This window comes from Neopsephotus bourkii, unplaced genomic scaffold (genome assembly GCF_033783945.1).
Source record: "Neopsephotus bourkii isolate Nb327-2 ecotype Australia unplaced genomic scaffold, CSIRO-AGI_Nbou_v1 NB_168, whole genome shotgun sequence".
Lineage (NCBI taxonomy): Eukaryota > Metazoa > Chordata > Aves > Psittaciformes > Psittacidae > Neopsephotus > Neopsephotus bourkii.
In genome coordinates this window covers 2,931,685-2,956,466 of record NW_026900684.1, presented here as the reverse complement: position 1 = coordinate 2,956,466, position 24,782 = coordinate 2,931,685, and the positions used below count along the sequence as shown (strand labels likewise).

The 24,782-nt window shown below is 39.4% G+C and overlaps 1 protein-coding gene across 3 annotated transcripts in view; it reads left to right on the top strand.

The window, feature by feature from the left end:
• Nucleotides 1-433: 433 nt before the first annotated feature.
• Nucleotides 434-24,782, top strand: part of MTUS1 (microtubule associated scaffold protein 1) — an 86,914-nt gene continuing 62,565 nt past the window's right edge. The window contains exons 1-5 of one of the 3 annotated variants that reach the window (XM_061371096.1): nucleotides 439-2,670; nucleotides 4,911-5,103; nucleotides 17,476-17,652; nucleotides 22,353-22,487; nucleotides 23,733-23,822. In XM_061371096.1, the coding sequence (XP_061227080.1) occupies nucleotides 616-2,670; nucleotides 4,911-5,103; nucleotides 17,476-17,652; nucleotides 22,353-22,487; nucleotides 23,733-23,822 (2,650 nt within the window). In that variant the 5' untranslated portion in view covers nucleotides 439-615. Of the gene's footprint in view, nucleotides 2,671-4,910; nucleotides 5,104-17,475; nucleotides 17,653-22,352; nucleotides 22,488-23,732; nucleotides 23,823-24,782 lie in introns of all 3 variants that reach the window. The other 2 variants (XR_009728082.1, XR_009728083.1) reach the window with 2 other exon arrangements.

The window sequence follows — 24,782 nt, the reverse complement described above, 5'->3', positions numbered from 1 at the left end:
AGTTAAAAAACAGTGACTTGTTTGCTCATTGTTTTTGATGGCAAGTGTCCTCATTCTTCTGGCTTTATTTGTTTGCACAAGTGTTGAACGCCACCACCCATCTGGAGTGATGGATTCAGCTCTGTTCTTTGACTGGGAACCTGACTGCTGTCAATGAGCAACCCTAAAGTGACACTTAATTGCAATTGACCAGAGGGTTCAAAAGTTGCTTGGCAGTCAGGAAGCAGAAATTGCTTGTGAAAGTTAGCATGCACAGACAACATTGTTGTAAAAGCCTAATCTGCTTAAGAAAGTTGGTCAGAATGGCTGCACTTGATTCAAGGCCTAGTAGTTTAAGAATGTTTACTATCTTAAAATCCTGGTTTGGCTAATAGTTTTTAATTTTATTGTATTTATTTATTCTTTTTAATTCCAGAATTTCTGAATCTTCTTGGGAAACATGAAAACAAAGATCTACTTTTTCAATATCTTTCAGGACACTTGACACATTCCAGAGAAAAGCTGTTTTTTTGGGGTTGTTTTTTTTTTTTTTTACTGTGAAGTTCAGAAGAATCTGCATTCTCTGGGATTTTAAATAAGTATAAAATGAAAACAGTTTAAAGCTTAGCCTTCAAAATGAATGTTGAAAAGTCAGATGACAAAGCAGAGAATGGCTTGAAGTCTTCCTTACTTATAAGGGATGAAAATGGAAATAACTACGCATGTCACAGAGCTACACCTTCTTTAAAGAATTGTACCGCAGAGACAGACAGTAATTCGACTGACCAAAATACAGTGACTGAGCAGGAAGATGATACCACCATTCTTGAAAATAACAGTGACTTCAGAAGTACTCTTCTAAAACAGCAGGGTATTGAAGCACTTCATCTGCAGAGGACACCTGGTAAATACACCTGCACAGGAGCTCTGTTGGGAGATGCAGATGCTGCATGCAAGTCTTCCATGACTGAACAGATTTGTGAGTATCCTTTGAACCGTGACTTGGAAGAAGCAACAAACTTACTGAAAGGTAATGTTGCTGTGGCAAAAATGCAAAGTCAGAGCATCAAACAATCGGTGCCTTACAGTCAGACTGACTCTGAGTGTGTATTACCTCCTGCTTCAGAACAGAACACACAGTCCCTGGTAAATGACAGGACATGTTGCCACCTGACCATGTTGGATGTTACTAATATTGTAGGTGAAACTCTGGGAACTGACCAAAATGATGACATGGATCCAAGAGAAACACTAATCTCTTCTGAAGTATGTACGAGAGAGCGGTCTGATAGAACCAGCTCGGAAAGAACACCTAATTTCTCCTCTGCAGTAGTGGCTCCAGAAAGCCCAGATGCCTGTTCAGAACCTGAAGTCTATTGTCCTTCCCCTGCAGGTGTTAAGCACTACCTAAATAACACTGATAAGCCTGATAACGAATCACAGGAAACAGAAACAGAGTCTGTAAAACTAGCTGCTGGATGTAGAGATCCTTATAGGCAAGATGCATTATCACCATGTGTTAATTTTAATGAACATGACAAAATCAAATTCTCACAGGATACGCCTGATCATGGTGAAACTGGGAATTCCAGTGCTAAAACGTGCATGGATGGTCCTGTAAGTAGTGTGCACCTTCTCCCACTAAATAAAACGGATGAAGAGCAATTATCAAAGAAAACCAATGAACTCTCAACCAGAGAACAGCATATCTCTGGAAATGCTGCTCTTCGGGATACATGCAACACCTCTTCTGTATCTTACAGTGTACCAAAATTGAATAGGGCTGTTACACCTGATCTGAAATGTGAAGCAACTTTTGTGGTCTTCAGTCCTATGGCTGATGAAAGTGATCCAGCTCTGTGTACTTCAACCCCTAAAGAGCTATCAAAAAATACAACTTTCTGTGTTCCAGCCTTGGTGGAACCCAGAGACGAGTCTCCCAAATTGAGACCAAATGAGGCATTTGCAGGAGGGCATAATAGACAGCCTTTACGTAAGGCTAGTTCAGGTCAAAGTGCAGGAAAAACGGTGGGCAGGTCTCCTATTGTGTCAACACTAACCAAAGCAAAGAAATCAGAGATTGTTAGTTTTCCTAGACCTAATTTCAAAAACGTTAAGCCAAAGGTTATGTCTAGACCTTCTCTACAGTCAAGAGACAGTGCAGCCTTTAAACAGTCTCCCCAGTCGCCCCAGCCATCAGCTGGCTCCTCGCCCTCACTGGTTGCTTCCCCAAGGCGATTGTCCCCCTCTATAAAAGTGCTGAAGAAGAAAATAGATCTTGCTAAAGATAGTGCAGTGGAATTGCCTGTGAATAAGCCCCACAAGCTACATCTTAACAAACACCTCTTCACTAGCCAAGATGTACATGCCACAACACATCCCAGAAATGTTTCCCACAAAGCTTCAAAGACACCTCTGTTAAAACAGAATCCGGAAGACACTGGCAAAGCAAACTCTACCCATTCGGCATGCTCCTCTGCTTCTGCTGTGCTTCCAGCATGTGTAGAGAACTCAAAAGAAATGCTGAATGATAAAATGGAAAGTTCAGACTCTTTAGTGGAGCCCTGTGCTCAGAATACCTTCCTGGCTGGAGGTGAAAGTGAGCAAAGCAGCAACATGGGAATCTTTCTGGAAGAAGCTTTGTTAAAAGATGTGGCCAATGAAACGTTTGACCTGCACTCTGTTCCTTTGGTAAGCTTTTTTCTTTACATAATTACGTTTTGCACACTTGATAAAAGGGAATTCTGCATTGCACAGTGCTGAATGGAAATCGGGGAATGGGTTTTGTGTCCTCAGTCGTAGCTGTAGTGTTGATTTCTGAGGTGAAGGCTTTCCCTAATAAAGGAAATGAAGAAGTTGCAGGTTTACAAACTGGTTGCACTCAAGTGCAACTTAGTGTCTTATTCCATGGTATAAACAATTTTTTTGATAAATTCTTTTTAAGACAATGAAATTGTTAAGATTTATAATAAAAAAACAAACAAGTCTTAATTTTGTCAAACTGGTAAAATTTTTTGGTAAAATTGCATAGCAGAACTTGGTGAAATTTTCTGAAATATGCCTTTTAATATGCACATTCATCAAGGTAATTCTAGTGGTGCTGTAACTTTAAATAGATGTTAAATTTCCATTTTCAGTATTCCATTTCAAAACATGCTTTAGAAATAAATTACACTTCTTAAATTTGCTTACAGAAATGTTGTGTGTATAGTAACAATAATACTAAGTCACATAAAACCTGAAGACCAGCAACTTGGTCAAGCATTTTATTTTTAACATCTTAATTTAGCTGTCTGCTTTGAATAATTTGGGAGGTTGTTTATTTAAAGGAGAACTGGGACTCATTTGAATAGTTAAGAGTAGCCAGGAAATATTTCTCATGCAGAGGGCATATACCTGGTTGTGGGCAGTCAGCCAGCTGGAAGGTGCAAACTTCCTGGCCGGGAGGTATGCGTGTGCTGGTTGGTTGGGAAATATTTTGGGATGAGTCAGCTGCCTGTCAGAAGAAACGTGCTGCTTCCAAATACTCTGAAAGAAGCTTAAAAGAAAAGGAACTGTGGGAAAGAAGCAAAGAGCTTTGGGATTTCGCCGACTGAGATCTCGGGAAGTAGGGACACAGAGTTGGAGTCCTGCTGCTGTATGGAGTGCCTCCTGTTGTTTGCTTGTCGTTTCAACAGCTTTTATTAAGAGCAAAATGGAGGCATTAGCTGTTACTGGTAAAACAGGTGTTGTCTGAGTTTTTGTCAGGCTTTATTGATCTGCAAGAAAAACTTTAGTAAAGCTCATTGTATGGAGGAAGGTACTTCAGGTAAAGCAGAAGCAGCTATCCGTTTTTTTTGAAACATTACAGAAGAAATTAGTAATATTATGTATTAAATTAACCTGAAAACATAAATGAACTTGAAAGCAAAGATGGTCTGTTTTAACGCTAAAGTATTTCAGAGCTTGGATTCTGCTTCACTCCTTCCTTTTGGTGCTGAGGGTTAGAAACAATGCTCTTAATTTGCTGCATTGCTAAGAAACCTTTGTGCTATTCATTGTACTTCTGGTACCTGGAAAATATCAACAGACCAAATTCTATAAAATGTGCAGTGGACCAGTCAACTGGACTGAACTTAATAAATGCTCTTCTGAAAGTACAGAGGAACTTCTGAAAAAGATGACAAGGAATGGAGTCAGAAGTTGAAAGTGCATTCATGTAACTAAATTGCTGCATATCAGCGTGAGTCATAAAAAAAGCATATGAACAACTGTACATTTTTTAAGTTTACCAATATAGGCTTAACTTTAGAGCATGAGTGGTCATTAATTAGTGCCTATATAAAATGGAACAAGAATTCTGAAGGAATGGTAGAGGAGTACTACGTGTAAACAGGTTATTTTAAGCCTGCCCTGGGTCTGTTCCTGAATTTGTTCTATCTGTGGCACCCGAGCGTGAAAGTTTTTAACCTGTTTTTGTGTTGTAATGTAAGACCTAGACTAAGAAACCTATTGTACAGGCTGTGACATTTCAGGTAGTACGGGACAACTATCTTGTCAGTGCATTAACTTGCATAGTTGCATAGTAAAGAATTCATCTTGAGATTGGGTGCAGTCATGTAATTGAATGGCTTAATTGGAGTGTGGGGAGGAAGAAATTCTGATGTAAAGTAGTCTCTGTAACCTCTTGAGTGTGTTTCTCATTAGCAGTGATTAGCTTCAAAGTAATAGTTTGATGTTGCTGAAGGCCACTCAGGAGATGATACTTGAGGTTCTGAACTACGGATGTGGACAATGTGACAGCAGACAGCTAAGCAGATCCCCTACCTGTGTTGTCAGTGTTCCCTTACAGATGCTGGAAAGGGAGATCTTTGACTTCTCGCAGTGGCGGTGTGTGGGTTTTTTGTTGTGTTTTTTTGCTTTTAGGCTTTCATTTGTTTTTTAAAAAACAGATGCCTTCTGTGAAGGATGGGACAACACCAGGGAAAAGCATACTGAAGAAAGGTCCATTCACACTACGGAGTGCATCAACTCCCAAAGTTAAAACGGTGCCATCTGTGTTGCCCTTGAAGAAAGGATGTGAAAATAAAACTATTGGCGCAGTTAAAACACCTCACAAAGGGGCTGTTCAGTCATCAAGCTCTGGTAAGAGAATTTTTCTCTGGAATATTACCACTTAACCAGTTTCTTAAAATTAGGATATCATATTAAATGCTCTTCTAGAATGCTACAGAGCTGTGGTTTTGGTGCTACATACTATTCTGTATAGACTGCAAATTGCTAATACATGTGATGAAAAAAGGCAGGTGACACCTCATTAGTGTAAAATCTCATCTTTTGTTTAGGAGGATGTGGTACGAATAAAAGAAACAGTATTTAAATATTATTTATAGTTTGATTATATAACAGAATGTTGCAGAATTAGAACTAGAATTATTTGAAAGATGTAGGACTGAAGAGGAGAAAATACAGGGCTCGGGTACAAAGCATTTATGATAAGCAACTGTATGCTATCCCAGTGGGAGTGAGCCCTTATTTCAAGACGTAACATACTTTGTTCAACCTAATTTCAGTACAGCTCTAGGTCCTCCCTTTCTAGAAACTATAGTTGAAAGAGAGACTACTGTTTGAGTTGCTAATTAAGCTCAGACTGATTAATACCAAAGGTTGGGGGGGTCTTTAGTCTGTAGGCCACCATTTAAATCTGGTGACTGGAAAATATGTTCTGTAACCGCATTGTAGTGAGTCAGGAATGCTCTTCTAAGTTAGTGCCTTTTTTAATCAAGTGTGGTAATATAGCTGATGGCAAAGATATCCTGGCTATAAACAACTACACTACAATACAGTGTAATTTTGAAAGTGTGCACACCCAGCTATACCCAGTAAAACCTGTTTGGTTTTTTCTAACCTACTCAATCTAAGATTATAAAACAGTCCAGTCTGCTCCTTTTAATTATGTACAGGTGGTGAAGCATGATAAAATCTATATTGGTGTAGTCCTTAGTGGGATGAGTCCCTGAAAGAAAGTGGATATAGGCTATTCACTGAATTGAGCCTTGCTAATGTGAGTGACTTGCTCAGTGAGCTAGGTACCTGCTTGTAAGCCACCAATTTCTTGGAAAACTCATCACCTCCCTAAATACCAGTTTAGAGTTTTCCTATTTGTAATTATAGTCTTAGAAGAATTGAGATGGATATAGATATAGATGTATATTTGTCTCTTAGGTTATTAGTCCAGAGTAGAGTTATGATATCACTAGAAGTAAATGTAAGTATGGCTGGGTTATAGGAATAACTTTCTTCCTTCGTATAAACAAGCCAACTAACCAACCAACCAAAAAAACAGATGCACTTTCATAAGAAGTCATTTGCTGTTGAAAAGAAAACCCTTTACTCCCCAAGTTTGTTTAGCTAAACCTGTCCCTCTCTAACTCATTTTATGTTGAAATTACGGTGGTCAGTAGAATACCTTCTGAATTTTTCCTTTTGGAAAAAGGCTACTTAAGGTAAGAGCATGAAGCAGCACCTCAACATGTCAAATCTGTGGTATGATCTATGAGACCGGAACTCTAATGCTGCACATGAGACTAATTTTTTTAACTCCTTGTCCTCTCCCCAGCCCTGCTTCCAATGTGCAGAGTTACGAGCACATTCTACTCTCCATTTTGCTTATGCAGTGTTTTGGTGCTGCAGGGTAGGACTCTGTGCATTAAACTGTGTCAGGTTAAGTTAACATCCTTTGCTAAGGGAATTCTTAAGCACAATTCCTTGTTCCCTGGTAAACACACTATTGGCACAAATGAGAAGATGGCAGTGCAGGGTGGGAGAAGCGAGGATGAGGAAAGGAAGGAGTTACTTGGTATTGTTACCAAAGCCCTGCTGTGTTTTGTGGCCATACTTTTTAGGTAAAACTCCCCCTATTTCTGCCTACCCCGTCTGTTTCTGAAGATTCTTGAAGTAGAACTGTACATATGCTGACTGCGGCCAAGCAGCAGCTTGTAAACCAAACCTAGTTGCCCATTTTAGTACAGCCTTCCTGTAGGGAGTAACTGTTTCTTCCAGTTAAGTAATTTGAAAACTTTGGCATTAAACTCATGTGTTGGTATAATTCCAGCAGTCCAGAAAAATAGCTCAGTAGCTGTACAGTTGTTTGCTGTCAGGATTTCTCCAGACTACAGAGAGACTAGTTAAATCCAGGATGGAAAGGACTTCTCAAGGTCACCTAGTCCAGCCCTCCCTGCCTGTAACTGGGTCAACCACTGAATTCAGATTAGGTTGCTCAGACATTTGTCAATCTGAGTCTTAAAAATCTTAATGACCTCATTGCTTCTTGAGGTGCTAACGTAAATGTAGCTAATTCTTAACCAGTTGCTGGCTGTGTTTGGATTGCTAGGGGGGAAGGAAAATTGGTGCAGTGATTCCATTAAATACTCTGATGGTATAGCTCTGTGTCATCTCTCACATGTGTATGTTGAGGGAGAGAAGCAGTCCATCTGGCCAAAATGTATTAGTGTATGTATAATCATGAGCTTGTGAGCAGTGGATTGTGTCGTGCACTGTCATTTCAAGTGGGAAGTGGGAATTTCCCTACAACCAAGAAATAAAAGAGATGTATAAAACACTAATTATAAAATCGTTGCAACTTGGCAGGAGTTGAGGTTTTAGTAATACTTTTTGTCTTGCAGATTTAAACCTTAAAGCTTTTCAGTGGTAATGTACTAACCAATAGGAAACGTATCTTCTAAGGAAATTCCCCGATTCTCTTCTGGACAAAAGACAGCAGAAGGAGAGGAAAACTCATATCTCAAGTGTTAGGTTTTCTTGAGGTTCTTTGCAGGGTACGTTAAGCTAGAAATAACTTTTTTATTAGCTCCAAATGGTTGCTGACTGCTTTTTGCCAGCAATGGTGTAACATGGCTGGAACTTGGGTTTTTCGCTGAATTAGAAATAGGCTCTCTGAAGGGTGAACCTGACTTGATTCAGTGTAGTGAAGTGGTTTTTGAAATGGCAGAGTCTAGAAATCGGGTCACAGTTGTGAGATGCATCAAAATTATCTCTATTTCTTCATAACATGTAGATTTCTGTGATACTGGATGGCAGGCAGTGCCTTTTACTATGGTAGTTTTCTATTGGGGAAAGCATTTATTAGAATCCAAGACACATAATAAGGTGTTTGGGTTACCTGGTTTTTATTGGAAGGCGTATGTAATTTTAGAACCCTGGTTCAGGACTTTGAACCAGTCCTGAAATGAAAGAAACTATTGGTTTTGTTCCCAGCAAATGCACATGCCTTCTAATTGGGTGTACATAACCACTGTGGAGGAGTAATAACCTGCTAATAGTTGTGGTATTATGGTTTGGGGAGAGTGATGTCCTTCACTTGAAGTAGAAGGGGAATGGAGAAGCCAAGGAGCTTTGGTGGTCCCATGGAGCATCACTCATGAATCCTGCTGTCAGCCTGCCCCAGCAACCACACATTACCACCTGTGCAGCTGAGTGGAAGCACTGTAGCAGTCTGAGCCGTAGCAAGTTGTTTTATTTGTGTTTGAACAGCATAAAATAGGGATATAAATTACTTTAGATCTAAAAATGTGAATGCTCACTATTGACGTGTTTTCTCCTATTGCTGATTACAACCTACCGGTAAGTATGTAAAAGAAAGGAGCTTTACCAGCAAGTAAGATTTCAGCTATGCTACAACTTCACCTACACTTCTGCCTTAAAATTATACCGTTGCTTTAAATTACTTCCCACTGTATGAAATGTTGCATTGTTACTGAGTCTTAGCTGTGAGAGCTCTGTCAAGACTTAAATGTAACTGAAACTATTTGGGAATATGAACGTATCACAAATACTATTCCTCTGTTAAAGACTTCCAGAAATTAATGGAAGCCATGTAAATCATCATTGTAACCAAAATGTTTTTCAGTGTTTGACAATTACTTCTGAACATTTTGGGTGCCATTTTGTCTCTGACTTAAGTGACCAATACCCAGTTAGCAGAGTTATGGCCCTATGCTTTCCTTATCTTTTCCATATGTCTCATCCATTGGTACTCTCTCTCTTGCTAGTATTTTCACAGCATTTAACTAGAGTAATGAAAGCTCAGGTAGAGAGAAGCTTGACATCTCTTCTGTGTTTCCTTGAAGATTTTGTACAACTAAGCCCATACGAAAACTTGATGATACTGAAGGTCGTTTTCCAGTGTTTTGCAACTAACTGAAGCACAGGAAAAATAATGCCCCATATGCTATAGGAAGTATGTTTTAAGTTGGGTTAGACCATAGCAGGTTTAGTGATACTTTGAAATACTGATTTGCTTATTAGTTCATAATTGCGAAATTCCTTTGGTTGAATTTTGGCTTGATCTTACACTTGTATATATGTAATTCAGAGAAGCTTCCAAAACTAAAACTAGAACAAGCTGTGACAGATTAAGTCTGTGTTCATTACTGAGTGTTGTTCCTGTTTATTGTACAAAGGCAGGCTTTTCATATGGAAAATTGAAACAGAATGGTTTTAGTGGGTTTTTCATACAGCTGGAAAGGTACGTAAACTTAGTAATTCAGGACTTTGGTGTAGCCTTTTGCAATACTAGTGAAGCAGAACTGAAATAATTCGGTTCCAGCAAGCATTCCCACAATCCTTGAGTTTCTGTGCTGACACTGACCCAGGAGCTAAACCCAACATGTCTGCTGTGAAAGTCACTTTTCACCTTGTATTATTCCTGTTGTCTAGCATGTGACTCTTCAAAGTTGGATTGACAAATTGCCAAGAGGAAGCAAAATATTTTAAAAGGCAAACGTAACTTCCAGGTTCTCTGGCCTGAAACAGTCAGACCTTTTCTCAAAATGCTGGAATGAGGAGTTAGTTGTAAGGCTGTCCATAGACTTTCTCATGAACAAGTCTGAAATGTACCAGTGTCCACAAATAAGGCTTAAAATTTAATTTCAACCAGTCTTTTTATGCCTTTTCTTTTGCAGAACAGCTGGTTTCTCATGTGCCGATTTATCCAAGATCATTATTTATCCTTTTATTATTTGTCCAGATTATAGAGTCCCCTTTTCCTTTTCTGTATTGCATATGTAGGGGTTCACTACAGTAATTAAAGCCTGTGTGAAAAGTGAGCTTTAAACTCCCATATTCCCCTTCGGAGGTGCAGGAAAGATGAAACCAATGCATGGGTCTCCATGGAACATAAGGTCTGTAGTCTATAGTATGATGTAAAGCTTGTCTGTCATCCCTCTTTTGGTCATCTTCACCCATATTGCTTCGCTGCACAGTGACTGTGTCTCATAACCAGTTCTCTTCTGTTCTCTTCTAATTTGCAGTATGAGGTGGGGGGGGAAACTTACCCCATGTGTCTGAAAAGACTTTTGTCCAGCTGAGCAGTTTGTTAGAGTTCAGAAAACAGCAGAAGTTGTGAGGGTGTAGGAACCTTGCAGGTCATCCTTTCTGTGATTGCTTGAGTTGGACTTCCCTGGTGACGTTTCCACTCTATTTTGCAGTCTCTTCCTGACCATTCTCAATGGGAGTGGTTTGCTGGAAGCTAGTTGGAGCTATGCACATCCTTATGCCAAGTATTGACCTCTAAGCCTCTGCCTCAGGTGTGGGTCATTCAGGTACAAAATGGTCAATTTGCAATTTGAAGCCAGAAAGGAGCCATAAAATCATGTAATCTGAACTCAATTTAGTCAATTTGCTTTTAGCTTTGGCTACATACACTAGTGAAAAACTTGCTATAACTTTGGCAGCAATTTCCTTTTATTTTCATTAACAAGGAGCTCATATCATGGGATAGATACTGCTATGTTTTACAAGCCTTAGACAGGGTTCAGCATAAAAACATCCATTTGGAATAAACTATTTCCTGTTTAGTTTTAGAAATCAAATTGATCATGAGAAATGAGTAAAAGTGGAAGGATTTTGTCTGTGAGGTAATACAGGATCTGTTACAATGAATGATGTGTCAAAGCAAGTTTATTGATGCATCTTTGGTTTGGTAACCTTAGGTGTGTTCCTCTGAGGTTTGGGGGAATAAGGGGCTGGTGGTGAAAACATTTGAAGATGAAATTAAATGATCTTTTTTCCCAAGTTTCCAAATTTTCCAGTATTCTGTGGACTTCCACCTTGCAGAATCAAAGAATCATAGAATGGTTTGGGTTGGAATGGAACTGAAATATCATCTAGTTCCAACCCCCTGCCATGGGTAGAGACCTCACCCTAGACCAGGTTGCTCAAAGCCCCATCCAACCTGGCCTTGAACACCGCCAGGGATGGGGCAGCCACAGTTTCTTAGCGGATCCTGTTCCAATATCCCACCACCCTCATACTGAAGAATTTCTTCCTAATGTCTAATCTAATCTACCATCTTTACGCTTAAAGGCACTTCCCTCTTGTCCTATCACTGCATGCTGTCCCTCTCCAGGTTTCTTCAGGGTTCCCTTTTGGGCACTGGAAACTGCTCTAAGGTCTCCCCTGAGCCTTCTCTTCTCCAGGCTGAACGACCCCAGTTGTCTTAGCCTGTCTCTGCTGAAGAGATGCTTTAGCCCTCTGAGCATCTCCATGGCCCTCCTCTGGACGCTGGGAGCATTCCATTCTGTCAGCTTTGTATCTGGTGCCATCAGTGGCCATTCTGTTCCCAGACTTTTTACAGGTGATTTATGACTATCCCAGTTGGGGTTTTAATGTGTTATTCCTGTAGCAGGAAGCATGATCATACTTGCAGAGGCTGATACTAACAGTCAACGTATCAATGCCGCCAGAAATGCGGATGCATCTGTAAGAATATTCTCCTTAAGAAGTGAGGTGTGCACCATTTCCATTTCCCTGCAGGGAAATTTCTTGATGCTTCATCATTTACTTGCAGGAACATGCCAGTGTGTCTTCAAATAACTCTTCACCTGTACTGGTTAGTTTTGAATTCTCTGAGGGAAGAGGTAAAGGAGGAGAGGAATAGGAATCCTTGTCTTTCTGAAGAAAATTGTATTTATGTTTTGCTGCAGGAAGGTTGTTCCTTCATGCAAGGAATGCACAAACTCCTGCAGCAGAAATCTCAAAATAATTATAGGTAACATAGATATAAAAGCTGCAAACTATAAAAAAAAAAATCTCAGCGTATAACATGAAGGGGTGCGTGGTACAAAGAGCCGGACAATAATGAAAAGCATGACATGATGCAGTTAGTGGTTTTCTTTTGCCTCAGCTATTCCCTTAGTGCATTGGTTTGACTTCTTGTGCCCACTACTCCTAAGCAAACAGGGATTTCCAGTGGCTGTGTAAAACTAGCTGTTGGGAGTTGTTTGTTTGAGTTGAAAACAGCTTACAACAGACTCCTGGCAAAGCTGGCCAGCTTTGCTACCACTGTGCAGTTGCCCATGAAGCTGGTGCAAAGCTCCTGTCTGGAGACTGGCTCTGCCTGGGGTCGTAGGAGATGACAGCATGACTGTGAAGATGTGGTCTCTTGTGGGGGTGCTCTGGTTCAGCCTACAGAAGGAAAAACCTAACACTGAGTCAGTGCAGCAGGCAATATGGGGGCAGACACCGCTGGAGGTGGGAGAGCAGGCGTGAGTTTGGACATGAGGCTGGGAAGGAGAAAGGCTATTTCCAGGTGCTGGAGAGGTGACATGCAGGGAGTTGAGCCTGATGGAAGATAGGGAAGGGAAGAGTCTCTGGTAGTGGAAGGATTTAACTGGGAGGAAGTCTGCCACATTTCAAAGCTGGGACAAATAGGAAGGGAAAAAGTGAAATTTAACAGTAGTTGTACATTAGTGTTGTTCTCTTCCTCTGATTGAAAACACACTGATCACTATTCTGACAGCAGGAGTGTGTAGGAGAATTAAAAGGGTTGGCTTGGTGGTTGTTAGCTGCTAATATAATGCACTGATGATCAGATTTTCAGTTTTAGTCCAAAAAAATTGAGCTGCAATAGGAAGAACACATCAATACCTACCCACATGGCTGCTGGCATCCTGGTTATGTTTTTGGCACTAGCTTGCTGCTGATTCATATCTGTGCCAAGGATGAGCACTTCCGTAAGGATTGTAGGTGAACGGGAACAATAGTGGGGAAGTCTGCATCATAAGGGGAGTTGGGTCTTGCCTTAATAATGTAAATTGTTCTCTGATCAGCTGTTATCCCCTAAACAAATGAATCTCTTTCATCTTAATATTTCAAGACCCACCAGTAACTTGACATTCCATGTCTTTTTTGTACGTGTTTGTTTATCAGTTGAGGTATTACAAGCAACGTGACTTAAGTGTGTCCTGCCTTTTCTTTGGTAATTTTGGTAGTAATTTGAGACTTTTAAAGGGAGAGATAACTAGAAAGAGATTATCTGTGTATCTTTAGTAGGATTATGGAATGTGCTGTAACCACTCCCTGGCAGTGTTCAAGGCCAGGTTGGACGAAGCCTTGGGTGATATGGTTTAGAGCGAGGTGTCCCTGCCCATGGCAGGGGGGTTGGAACTTGATGATCTTAAGGTCCTTTCCAACCCTAACTATTCTATGATTCCTTGAACAAACAGTGATGTGTATATATATTTAGCATAATACAGTAATACTAATATTGCTGAGTGGCCAACCAGGCAACCTGGAGAGCTTGCAGCCATCAGGAATCTGTTAGTATTTAGATTTACAGTGCTCAGAATAGCAACCATAAATGCTCTTACAACTATGTTAGGATTGGTATGCTGGAAACAATACAAAAGACTAGTTTGTCATTCCATGATTTATTACTCCTTTCAATAGATGCCAAAAAATTATATGTTTTCTTGAAGATTTACTCCCCTTGCTTTACAAAGACCTTGTATAGTAGGTTTAGACTACACCTTTTCATCATGCTTGAAATGATTTTTTTTTGTTTTGTTTTGTTTTTTTTTAAAGCTATGAAATTTAGCACTTCTAAAATAGAGCACTCTGGATTTTTAAGCTTGCAGTTTTGGGTTTTTTTTAAGACTCCAGTGATACTGAAGGAGGCTTTAAGTTATTCTTCACAATAACCGCCTATGAGAAGGGTTCATATGAGCATATGACTATTTGAGTAAGGATCTGAAAGCTGACTTCAGAGCTTCTTGAAAAATGAGCTTTGTTCTTTGCTTATTTCCATTGCAATACAAGAGATATTTTAGCGTACTTGAAGTAATGTGGCTGTTGCATAGAGACTTAATTTCTAAAGAGTTGCCAACTCATTGCTTCAGTGTAGAGGAATGTGATATTTCTAGTATTCCACTTCAGTGACTAGATTAAATAACTGATGAAAGCCTGCTACTTTGATGATATTGCTTGTTGTCTTCATAATAATGATTCACTAAATATCCTGCTTTTGTGGTTGTTTCCAGTCCTTTTGTTTATATCTCATATCTTCCGGCTTCTGTCTCCAAAACCTTCACATTTAATTCTGTGTGACTCCTTTCTTAGGGAATGGTACTTACAAAAAATGCTTCGTAAAACTGAAGTAACGCTTAGAGTAGTTGCTTAATGGTCTTGTTTCATGACTTAAAAGAAATTCTCCCTCAAGCTGGGCTTTTGAAAAGCGTGTTTGAGTACTTGAAGTAATTACTTTAATAGAAGTGTTATAGAAAAGCACCAAGCAGTAGAAGAACTAAGTAAGGAGCAAAGGTCATCTGTTTCACTGCTTCTGAAACTGGTCATCCTAGAGCGTGCTGCGTTCACTGGATGGGTTTGAGTTTGCAGCTGGCTTGGGGCACTGCTGCTTTCCAGCATCTGCAGAGAAGCCAGGCTGGCTGCAAGATATATATAGGGATCACACTGTACAAGAAGAGATTCAGTGTTTTCACATGCTTGTTCACTGTGAACAAAACAGGATTTTGTTCCTGTACCTTTTGAACTGGATGAACAAGTCCAGCACAATAGTAGTCAAGCATGCTACCTACCCTTCATCTTTAGACAATAAAATACAGCTGATAAGCTACCTTTGTTCTTTTAGCTACCTTTGGAAATACAAAGCTTTAAATTACTAAGTTGAATTTAACATGCAGCATTTGTATAGCAGCCCCTTTTTTTGCTTGCTTGGTTGGTTGGGTTTATATTTTGGGGTTGTTTTTTTTCTTCTGTTTGTTCTGAGGGAGTGAAGTTTGTTTGGGTTTTGCACCTTTTCTGCTGAGGGGCTATTTAGAAAAGGAATTTCTGCCTGGTCTGGATTAATTACTTTTCTGGTATGTTGACCCGTTAATGAAACAAGGTGTTATAAAACAACATGGAAAGTGTGTTACAAGGCTGTCAGATTTGTTGTATGAGGTTCAGATGTCACAGAAATCTATTTCAGTCAAACATGAGCTATTTCAGGTATGTTGTCTGGAGTGCTGTGTTATAGATGTGTTTTTAGTCAGTGTGAGTTTGTGTTCTCCTATCACGACAAAGGCTGGATGCTCTTTAGTGAGCTGGAGATATTCAAGGATCCATTACTGTAACTTACAAAAAAATCTAAAATATGGTTGATAACTTTGTCTTGGAGATCTACAGTAAAGCCATATACAGAGCCACAGCTCTGTGTAGTAATGCCAAACAAGTGGTAAAAGCGCACCTCAGAAGTGAGGTCTGACATAAAGCCTGTGTAATGACTCATTGAAGTTTGTGTGTTATATTCAGTGACCAGTACTGTATGCCTATATACCCTAATGCGTGTTTAGTATATATTGTATGTAGGGTTTTTCTCTCATTGCTGAGTTGATCTGAACTAGGAAATAGTTTGGACATACCTTCCTTTTACCAGTACTGTTCCTGGTTTTGGGTAATGTATGTTTTGAGACAAATTATCTAATCCTGGTACACCACCTACTGTTGAAAAGCAGACATTGGGCCTAAGTGTTTTTCTTGCCTGAATTTTAGTGTAATGTCCTAACGTCACTCTTTCTTGGCCGTAGTGCAGACTGATCATTTCTTGGTCTTTAGGGAGTGGAGGTCCTGCAGCAAAACTACTGTTGAATAAAGTGGAATTGCTAGCTAATTTTGTTGTATTTCAGTAATCTCTTATATACCTTAAGTAAAACTGAAATTTGGTTTAAAGTGACAGGAATAAGGGAAGGGTATGCCATTTAAATATAAACTTGGTTGCTCTAAGTCAAATCTGAAACACTGTAGTTGTCTCTCCAAGTAAGATAAACTATATCTGTCAATCTTTAAAATGGCAGTAACATCCCAAGTTTTGCAAAATACAGAATCATAGAATAGTTAGGATTGGAAAGGACTTTAAGATCAAGTTCCAACCCACCTGCCATGGGCAGGGACACCTCACACTAAATCATGACACCCAAGATTCTATCCAGCCTGGCCTTGAACACTGCCAGGGATGGAGCATTCACAACTTCCTTGGGCAACCGCAACCCATTCCAGTGCCTCACTACCCTCACAGTAAAGAGCTGCTTCTTTATATCTAACCTCAAGTTCCCCTGTTTAAGTTTGAACCCATTGCCCCTTGTTCTGTCAGTACAGTCCCTAATGAAGAGTCCTTCCCCAGCATCCTTGTAGCCCCCTTTCAGATACTGGAAGGCTGCTATGAGGTGTCCACGCAGAGACCAGGTTTTTGTCACCAAAACCAACGGTATTTTAAAAAAGAAAAAAAGTCTGTCTGCCATATCTGTGTTTTTGTGTAGAAATGAAAACCTCTTCAATTGTTAGAGGACTGTATAAAATGTTGACATTGGAGCTGACAAGAGACAAGGTGGTGCTGGCCAGGCAAGTCTGTGTGTACATAACTTCCTTTGGGCCACTGGAGTTTTAATCTGGGTGCACTTTTTTTCTGAAAAAAACCTAAAAACTTATTTTAACTAAAGAGTTTTTCTTGCAGAAATTGTGTTGTACAAGAGCAAGCTCCCATCTGAAGATGGCACACTGGCCTCATCTATAAATACTCTTTGTATTGGATTAATATAGATGTTGGGCATTTGTATTCAACAAGCTGAAATGAAAACAGCATTTAATAAAAAAAAATGTGTCTGCACCAGTTGGTCACCAGGAACTTGGTTCTGGGGAGTGCTGATTAACTAGTCCTAGGGAGCTAGTCAGTTTTCAGTGCATTATGTGAATACAGCACACTTTGATACTCTTGTGCTGTTTGTCCTTGATAGGAAGGAATCTCTGGTTTGGGGCTGGTAACAAATGAAATAATCTTTCTTGGATTGTCTTTGAGCTAGAGTTTATATTCTCATGGGTTCGCTAGTACAGCTAACCATAATACACAGACGTAGGAGAATGCAGGAAAACTTTGTGAACGCATATTTCTGCCTGAAAGGCCAGTCTTTAAAGCTCTTGACTTGTTCCTGATGTCAGCGTGCAGGTAAAATGGGACTCTTTAAATCCCTGGAACCATTTTTCTGCATTTACAGCATTTTTTAACCATGCCAATATGAGGTAGATAAGGCTTTTTTATGTGTATTTTTAATGTGTAAATATTTTTACTTGTGGTCATATATATGGAAGAAGCAATTCTTTTAGATTCTTTGCAACTCCTTTTGTTATTTTCTCTCCCTACCCCTTCCCCCCAATTGACAAGTACAGGATCTTTGCCAAGAGAGAGGCATGCCTCTGTGAAAAATACTCCAGTCTCCTGGGCTGGCTCTGGTAAACCACTCACCAAATCCAAAGTGCCTGTCAAAAGATCAGTGCTTGAGAGAACTCCTAGCATCTCATCAGTCAGCAGTGCCCAGAGTGAGCCAAGTCATTTCAGCAGTAACTGTAAGTATCTATTGGGGTTATGAGTTTTCGCTGATAGTCAGCATCAACTGCTTGTTGAAAAGAAAACAAAAATAATCCCCTTGAAGGGGAGTGCTGTCTGACAGAAGGCCTGTGTTGATTCTAGTTCTAGTACGTAACAGCTCTAGATCTCAGACTTTTTGCCTCTTACTTTACAACTTCTTGAGATGCGCCACTTGAAGGAGCCTTGAACCCTGGATTTTGATTTGCTGGCTAGAGGCTACAGTAGAGCTCCTCTTTCATAATGAAACATTACAAAAACAGCGAGGCTTGTGTTCAGTGAAAGCTTCTTTGTGTTTACATGTAGTGTAGTAAGTGGATGGTGGGAATGGATTACCAGTCATAATACAGCGTGTTACAGGGGTTTGGTACTAAATGCTCTTTTTGGACTAGATTATTACCTGTTTTCAGAGTTTTAAGACAAAATATGTAGATCAGATGAAAAGCAGGTAAGTCAAATTCCTTTTAGAATGTTAAATTTTTTGCATGTGTAGACTTCTATAATTTGTAAGGTAACTGTAAGCATTGGTGTCTGACCTGAACCAATTCCATTTTGATTATAAGTAGGGAGAAGAATAACAGAACTTGCTTTGATTCTGAAGCTCTGCAAAAGGTCTGTACCAGCAGTTGTGGGAGTTCTAGGGCCAAAAATATGAAGGACATTACACACAGCTGACTATCAGATGTAGTAGTATTCCCAGCTGTACACGTTCAAATGAGTACATTTAAATATTCTGTTGCTGTTGCATCATCTGTTATATCTTAGAGACTGGGTAAAGGCCTTTACTTAGTGCCAGATGATGTTTAAATCTGTCTTTAATGGGCTGAAAAAGGGAATGGTGATATAACATATGTCTGTAGTTTATGTATGCGCATATGCATACATGCATACATAAATACATTTTCTCTTGGTGTTTGAGTTGTGTCCCCCCCCCTTTTTTTTCTTTCCCCTGGAGTGTCTTTGTTAAAAAACAAAGACTTCTTTCCTCAAAGAAATAAGAGTGTGTAATAAAGCATGCAGTGCCTATTCCTGTGTAATCAGGTCGGTTCGATTACTGTGACAGCCATGTTGACTCTTGCTGTTCAGGTTTAGGATTGTATCTGGTATTCCTAAGCAGCTTTGTTCTCTCTTCATTTTACTCCCTCGTGTAACAAACGAAAGGGTCATCGCTTCATAACAAAGAAGTGTATTCAGATTAAGTATCCAAACAGATGACTCCTTATTTAGCCTTACTTGGTAGCCGGTTTAATCTGTTTTGCCCCCTGCCTTCAAGCTTATAATTTTTTCCACTCCGATTCACGAAGAGCAAGCAAGAGCAATATGAGCTGTTGGACATGGCTGCAGTTTCTCTGGCTTTGAGCTAGCTTTGATCTTTTTTAAATGACTATACCAGGAGGACTCCGCAGTTGCACAGAAACCAATTTTTCTCCTGTTATTTTCATCAATTCTACACTAACACCACCGACTGACTCAGGAAGCCACTTTGATATTACCTTACTGACATTGCTGGTAGTGGGATCTTACAGCTTTTGTATTATTCCTTTGTTAGCCACGATCACTGGGAAAAGAAGTAGGTTGTATTCCTTTTTATTTCTCTTCTAAAGCGTTTGTTTTGTGGAGGTTGGTAAATGCATGCAGTGTTTTGACTTGCTGATTTTCTGTGAGATGATTTTTCTTTAGTTAATTTCTTACACTTGATGAGTGATTTATGTCTGGTGGTCAGGTTCTCTGAGTGTAATAGGTTACATATAATTTATAGATTAATCAAGTGAAGCTTTTGAGTTTGAATCAAATTGGAAAGAACTCATGAATTTACTTTGTACTCTAATAATAGAGTACGGTGCTGTTCTTGGTTTTTATTTTTTCAGTTACTCTACAGTGATGTCAGGAAAAATAAGTCTGTATTTGTAAACCTAAAATGTTTTAATTGGATGGGTGGGACACACAAAGATCAAGATGGGAGCCTTATGCTGTGAGCATCGTGAAATTTTTAACTGTTGTGGTGCTGTCAAGAGTATTAAATTTACAGAGTTGCTTGGCTTGTTTTGCTTAAGGAGTTTGCCTTGTATTAGCAGGGGAAAAAAATACAGAAGAGAGCATTTGTCCTGCTGTGTCAGCTCAGCCCTTTGTTATGGATTGCTATGGATGTCCGTGGATTAGAATTTTCCTGTGGCAGTATTAGGGTTTTTTGATGTTTTGTTTGTTTGTTTATGAGCACTTGAATTTTATGATTTTTTTTTGTCTAAACAGACTGTTTGAGAAGTTTGGAAATGATGGAGTTTGAAATGTTGTTAATGAAAGTGTATTTTGCGCACAAGCTGTCAGTTCAAGCAGTGAAAAGTTGATTATTTTTTTTAACAGCAGACAAATAGCAATTTCAGTGCTGTGCTGGAAGTACTGTCGTTTGAACATACTGAAATGTTTAAACTCTGAGGTTAAGGACAAGAATTCAAACACGAATTGCGTTAGTATAATTGCATGGAAAGGAAATAGTGTTTCAGAAGTGAAAAGGCTGGTCCTAGCAATTGACCTGGAGCTGCATTTCTCTGCAGTCAATACTTGACTAAGTGCTTTTAAGGACTTGAGTTTTTAAACCTTTCAGATCTTAGCTGTGGTGAGATAACTTCATGCCTGTCCATCTTTCATCAAGATTGCACTAGCTACTCTTAATTCTATGGATAACCACCTTTGAATCATATAGGGACCAAAGTTTGCAGATTTGCCTTTTTCTGCACTCAGCCTGGTTAGCTGATCCCAGAGCTTGTAACAGGACAAAACAGTGCCCTGACTAGTTCTTCACCAGAAGTGTGCTCACTTACCCAATGTGGTACTTGCATAGCATGCTTCTCAAAAGTAGCACAGCAGTTCGTAGGCAGTTGTTAGCTCCTTGCAGTGAACTCTGAGCAAAAATACTCAATTTAGTGACTTACAGAAAGAATTAAGGACTGTTTCAGGCCTTTACGAAAGCAAATTGGTTTGAATCCTCTGTCATGTCAATGGATATTCATAGAATAACTGTGTTATTGATGTGTTACATGAATTGTTCCTAGATTTTTTTTCAAGTATTTAGCTTCTGTGCTTTTAGAGAGGCTCCAGCTTTATTTAAAAAATAAGAGAAGGACTTCAGTTGCATGTTTCTAAAAGAGAAAGAAGTTCTGTCCTTCTTTCTGAGATTAAAAATCCATTGATTAGTGGGCAAAAAGCATCTTTTTGAAGCACGTAACTTACATGGTTTATGCTAGTGCATTTAAAGATGCTAAAATTATCTCACGACTGTATGTTCTGTCTTTCAGTGAGCAATATTGGATATCTAGTTCACCTTACCTTTAGAAAAATTTAGCCTCATTAAAACACCAATCTGAGGCAAACCTGATATGACCCCACCCTCTTTTTCTTCAAATGACTACAGAAAAAAGCAAATGTGACAAGCTATTCCAGTGTAACTTAGATTTTGCTTGTCTTTGGTAAATGTAATGTCGGTTTCTTACTCTTCAATGTGTCAGTATATGTAATTTTTTTAGTACCTGAACCAAAGTGTTCTCAATCTATACTTGCTTTAGAAGTATTATTTTTTCCTCAGAAAAAAATAAAACAATGCTTTCCTCAAATTTCAGTCTTCTTTTTTTTTTCAAGGAAAATAATCTTCATAATGACAGTAAACCCAAATCTTTCTCATGTTCCTTTGAAATAGATCCAGATGTTTTCTGTAGCAACTTCCGTGTAAGTTAGACTCCCAGTTTGGGTATGAGGTAGCAATTGGTTATTTTCTGGCCTTTCCCAGTTACGGCATGTCTACGTCTTTTTGTAGGGAGTACTTTGCTGTATGACTTTGGTGAGGCACTGGAATAGGTTGCCCAAGGAGGTTGTGAAGGTTCCATCCATGGCAGTGTTCAAGGCCAGGTTGGACGAGGCTTTGGGTGATATGGTTTAGAGTGAGGTGTCCCTGCCCATGGCAGGGGGCTGGAACTTGATGATCTTAAGGTCCTTTCCAACCCTAACTATTCTATGATTCTATGACTACAGTGCTCTCTTGGGGGTAGACAGTCTTCTGAGGTCTGTTGTCGTTGAGGAGGTCATTGTTATGAGCAGAGACTACAGGAAGCTTTTCAAAACTTGTTTAGTAGCTGGTAAGGGCAGTTGTGCTCACACTCTTTCAGTGCCTCCCAAAGGGGATGGAAGGGATGCAGAGTCCGCTGGTGGTGTGTGCGCCATATCATTAAAACAACAGGCTCAGCTCAAATGAGAGAGAACAGGGGAAGGTGTTGCATGAGGGAGTTGTCCGAGTTTTACTTGGGTATTATGGTTTTTAACAGTTCTTTGGTCAGAATGTTTTTGTGTACTGATGATACTTTTTCTTCGCTTAAACTGAAATGTGTTTTTTATTAACTTTGTACAGCAATATCAACCTTCTTGTTGTGTATCTTGATCAAATACGTTCATATATATTCACTTAAGCATGGTTCAAAGCAGTCTGTCTATTTCTGAGAAGTGTTATAACAGTCATACACTGAGCTGTTACGGGTCATCAGTCTGTACTGAATGTATTGGATGTGGTAGTAACATTTTTATTCCAACTTTATCTCCTAACTTTAGCCTTGGGTAAAACAGGCTTGTTTAAGGATTTAATTTTCCTAAAACTAGATACTGCCTAGAGCAAGTTCTTTGTCATTCTGTGTTGCAGCTGCAAGTGCCACAGTCGTCATCAAGAATGGAGAATGGCCTACAAAACCAGCCTGTCAGAATGGTACTTCTGCTCCTGTCCCTTTGAAAGCAGTACCAAGACCCAGGTTACACGCATTGAAGTCAACCCCAAAAGGTACATGGGACTGTTTGTAGATAAGAGTGAAACTGTAGGTACTACTGTTAAGCTACTACACTGTGGCTGCTGGTGGTTTGTAGGGCAGAAGTACCTTTGATTTATTCTGAATATGTGGTTGTCCTTGTCCTCATGCAGACTTTGCATTATCTTCATCCCTTTCAGGACAGAAAGGACATTAGGGGATGGGGATGTTTGTTTGAATAAGGTATTAGATGAAGTATCTTCTTTCATAGATGGACAACATTGTTCTGTCTTTCTAAGGGAAGACTCCCAGAAACAGCTTAGCTCTTCATGCTTCTTTTTCTTGATGTTCTTTTTACTGACTGAATTGGAAGCAGAGATTTCCTCTAATGGGCATAAGAAAATTGTGTTTCATCACCTGGTGCTAAAGAAAACATTAATTTAAATGGGCTTACTGTCTTTGTATTAAACATTGTTACGGTTCCTGTTCCTGTTTGAACCAGGACTCCTCAACTGGCCAATGCTGCTTCTTCATTCAAGCTAGCAACAGCAGTTGACAACTCATTCTCTGGCCAAAATTAAAGACACAACAGGAGCAGATAAATAAGCTTGCTGTCTCTCTTGTAAATCCTAGTTATAATCAGCTTGCTTTTGTCCGTCTTTGTGGTGAACTGGTTACCATAATTGGATAAACCTAATTAAATACAATGCTTCTGCTTTAGTCTTAAATTTTAAGCTGGTGTCTGACATAACTGAGAATAAATAGAAGAGATGCCTGCCAAGTGTCATGATTTAAATTGGTAAACTGTGAAAAGAAACAATTTGCCACAAACTATAGATCACTTTGGCACAAACACAATCTAATACATGCAACACAACTGTGCACCGTGCAACATGTAAAGTGACCGGGGTTTTAGAAGCGTGTCTTGGTGGTCGCTCTGAGTGTGTGGCTGGATAGCTGGCCTCCGGAGGTCCCTTTCAGACAATCTCTATGTAGCTGTGTTGTATTTGCTGCTGTTTTGAGACTTACATAATTCAATCTTAGTGTGAAGTGAAATCTACTAATGTTTCCTTCTGCTTAGAAGCTTTATTAAAGCTATGTTTTTCTTTCTTCCAGTGTGAGTTGTGATAAAGTTAAATATAGCTTAAATTTTCTAGGTAGTGTCTCTTTTTCTGTTTGAGGAGATTTGTGCATCCTAACTGCAAGTATGTAATATTTGGCATGTCTTAAACTGCTGACATAGCTATACTTTTAAACCTGATCTAAGCTTCTACTTCTAGGAGCCAAGGCCAGGTCTGTTTCACTGAATCAGTGCACACCAAAATTATCTGGACCACTGCACTCAGCAAGGAAAGTCAGTGAGACTAGAGGTAATCAGCTATTGGGTGAAGTCAGTTTTTCACTTACATTCTTGAATCCCCCTGTCTTGAGAAAGAACAGCTGTGCTTTATGACTTCAGAGTAATTGAGGTAGTAGTCTGCTCTTCTTCCTTGTAGTTTAAAGTATTGGAGACTGGGTCTTCAGAGTACTCCTTATGTATTTGTATCCTTATGTATTGGGTCAGGTGTGTATGTGGCAATCAGGGCATCATTGCCACTATCTGCTTTAAACTAGCATCCCATGAGGGTTCAGAATACTTGATAATGTCTGTTACATGATATTCTGTCACCTGCTTATAAGATCATATACTTGCAACACACAACCCAGACTAGATTTCCCGAGTTTGTGTTTAATTTAAGCACAATTCTTGCAAGAACATCTTGATCAGGTTTGACTGTTCAGGATAGTATTTATCTGTATCAGATGCTTGGTTTATCTTCAACTTTCAATTGAAATTAGTCATTTTTACCAGCATGAATAGAAAAAATAGATAAAAATCTTGAGTCAGGCTTTGTAAGATAAAATTTTCATGTTGAGAGCAAAGTTACATTTGTGTGGCTGGGGTGAGGGAAGCAAGTTTGGTGCAGGACAAACCAGAATGTCTACTATTGAAACATCTGTTGAAGGATCACACACTCTTTGTAAATCATGAAGAAAGCTGATAGGTGTTGTCAACAGATCTTTTACAAAGTTCTGCACATGGCTTTTGCTCTTAGACCTAGCAGTCTAAAGTGCTTTCATTTAATTAATATTCTTGTAATGAACTTCTTGGATCAGTTTTCACGTGACTCTAAAGCAATGCAGAAAAGGTAGATTAACCTCCTCAGTGCTTTCATTTGTATCTATCTTGATTGGTAGCACATTTGAGAGTGCTGTGAATTTATACCACCTTTATATAAATAAAATATCTGGATTGTGTAAGTGCAAAAAAGTTACTATGATGCTAGTAT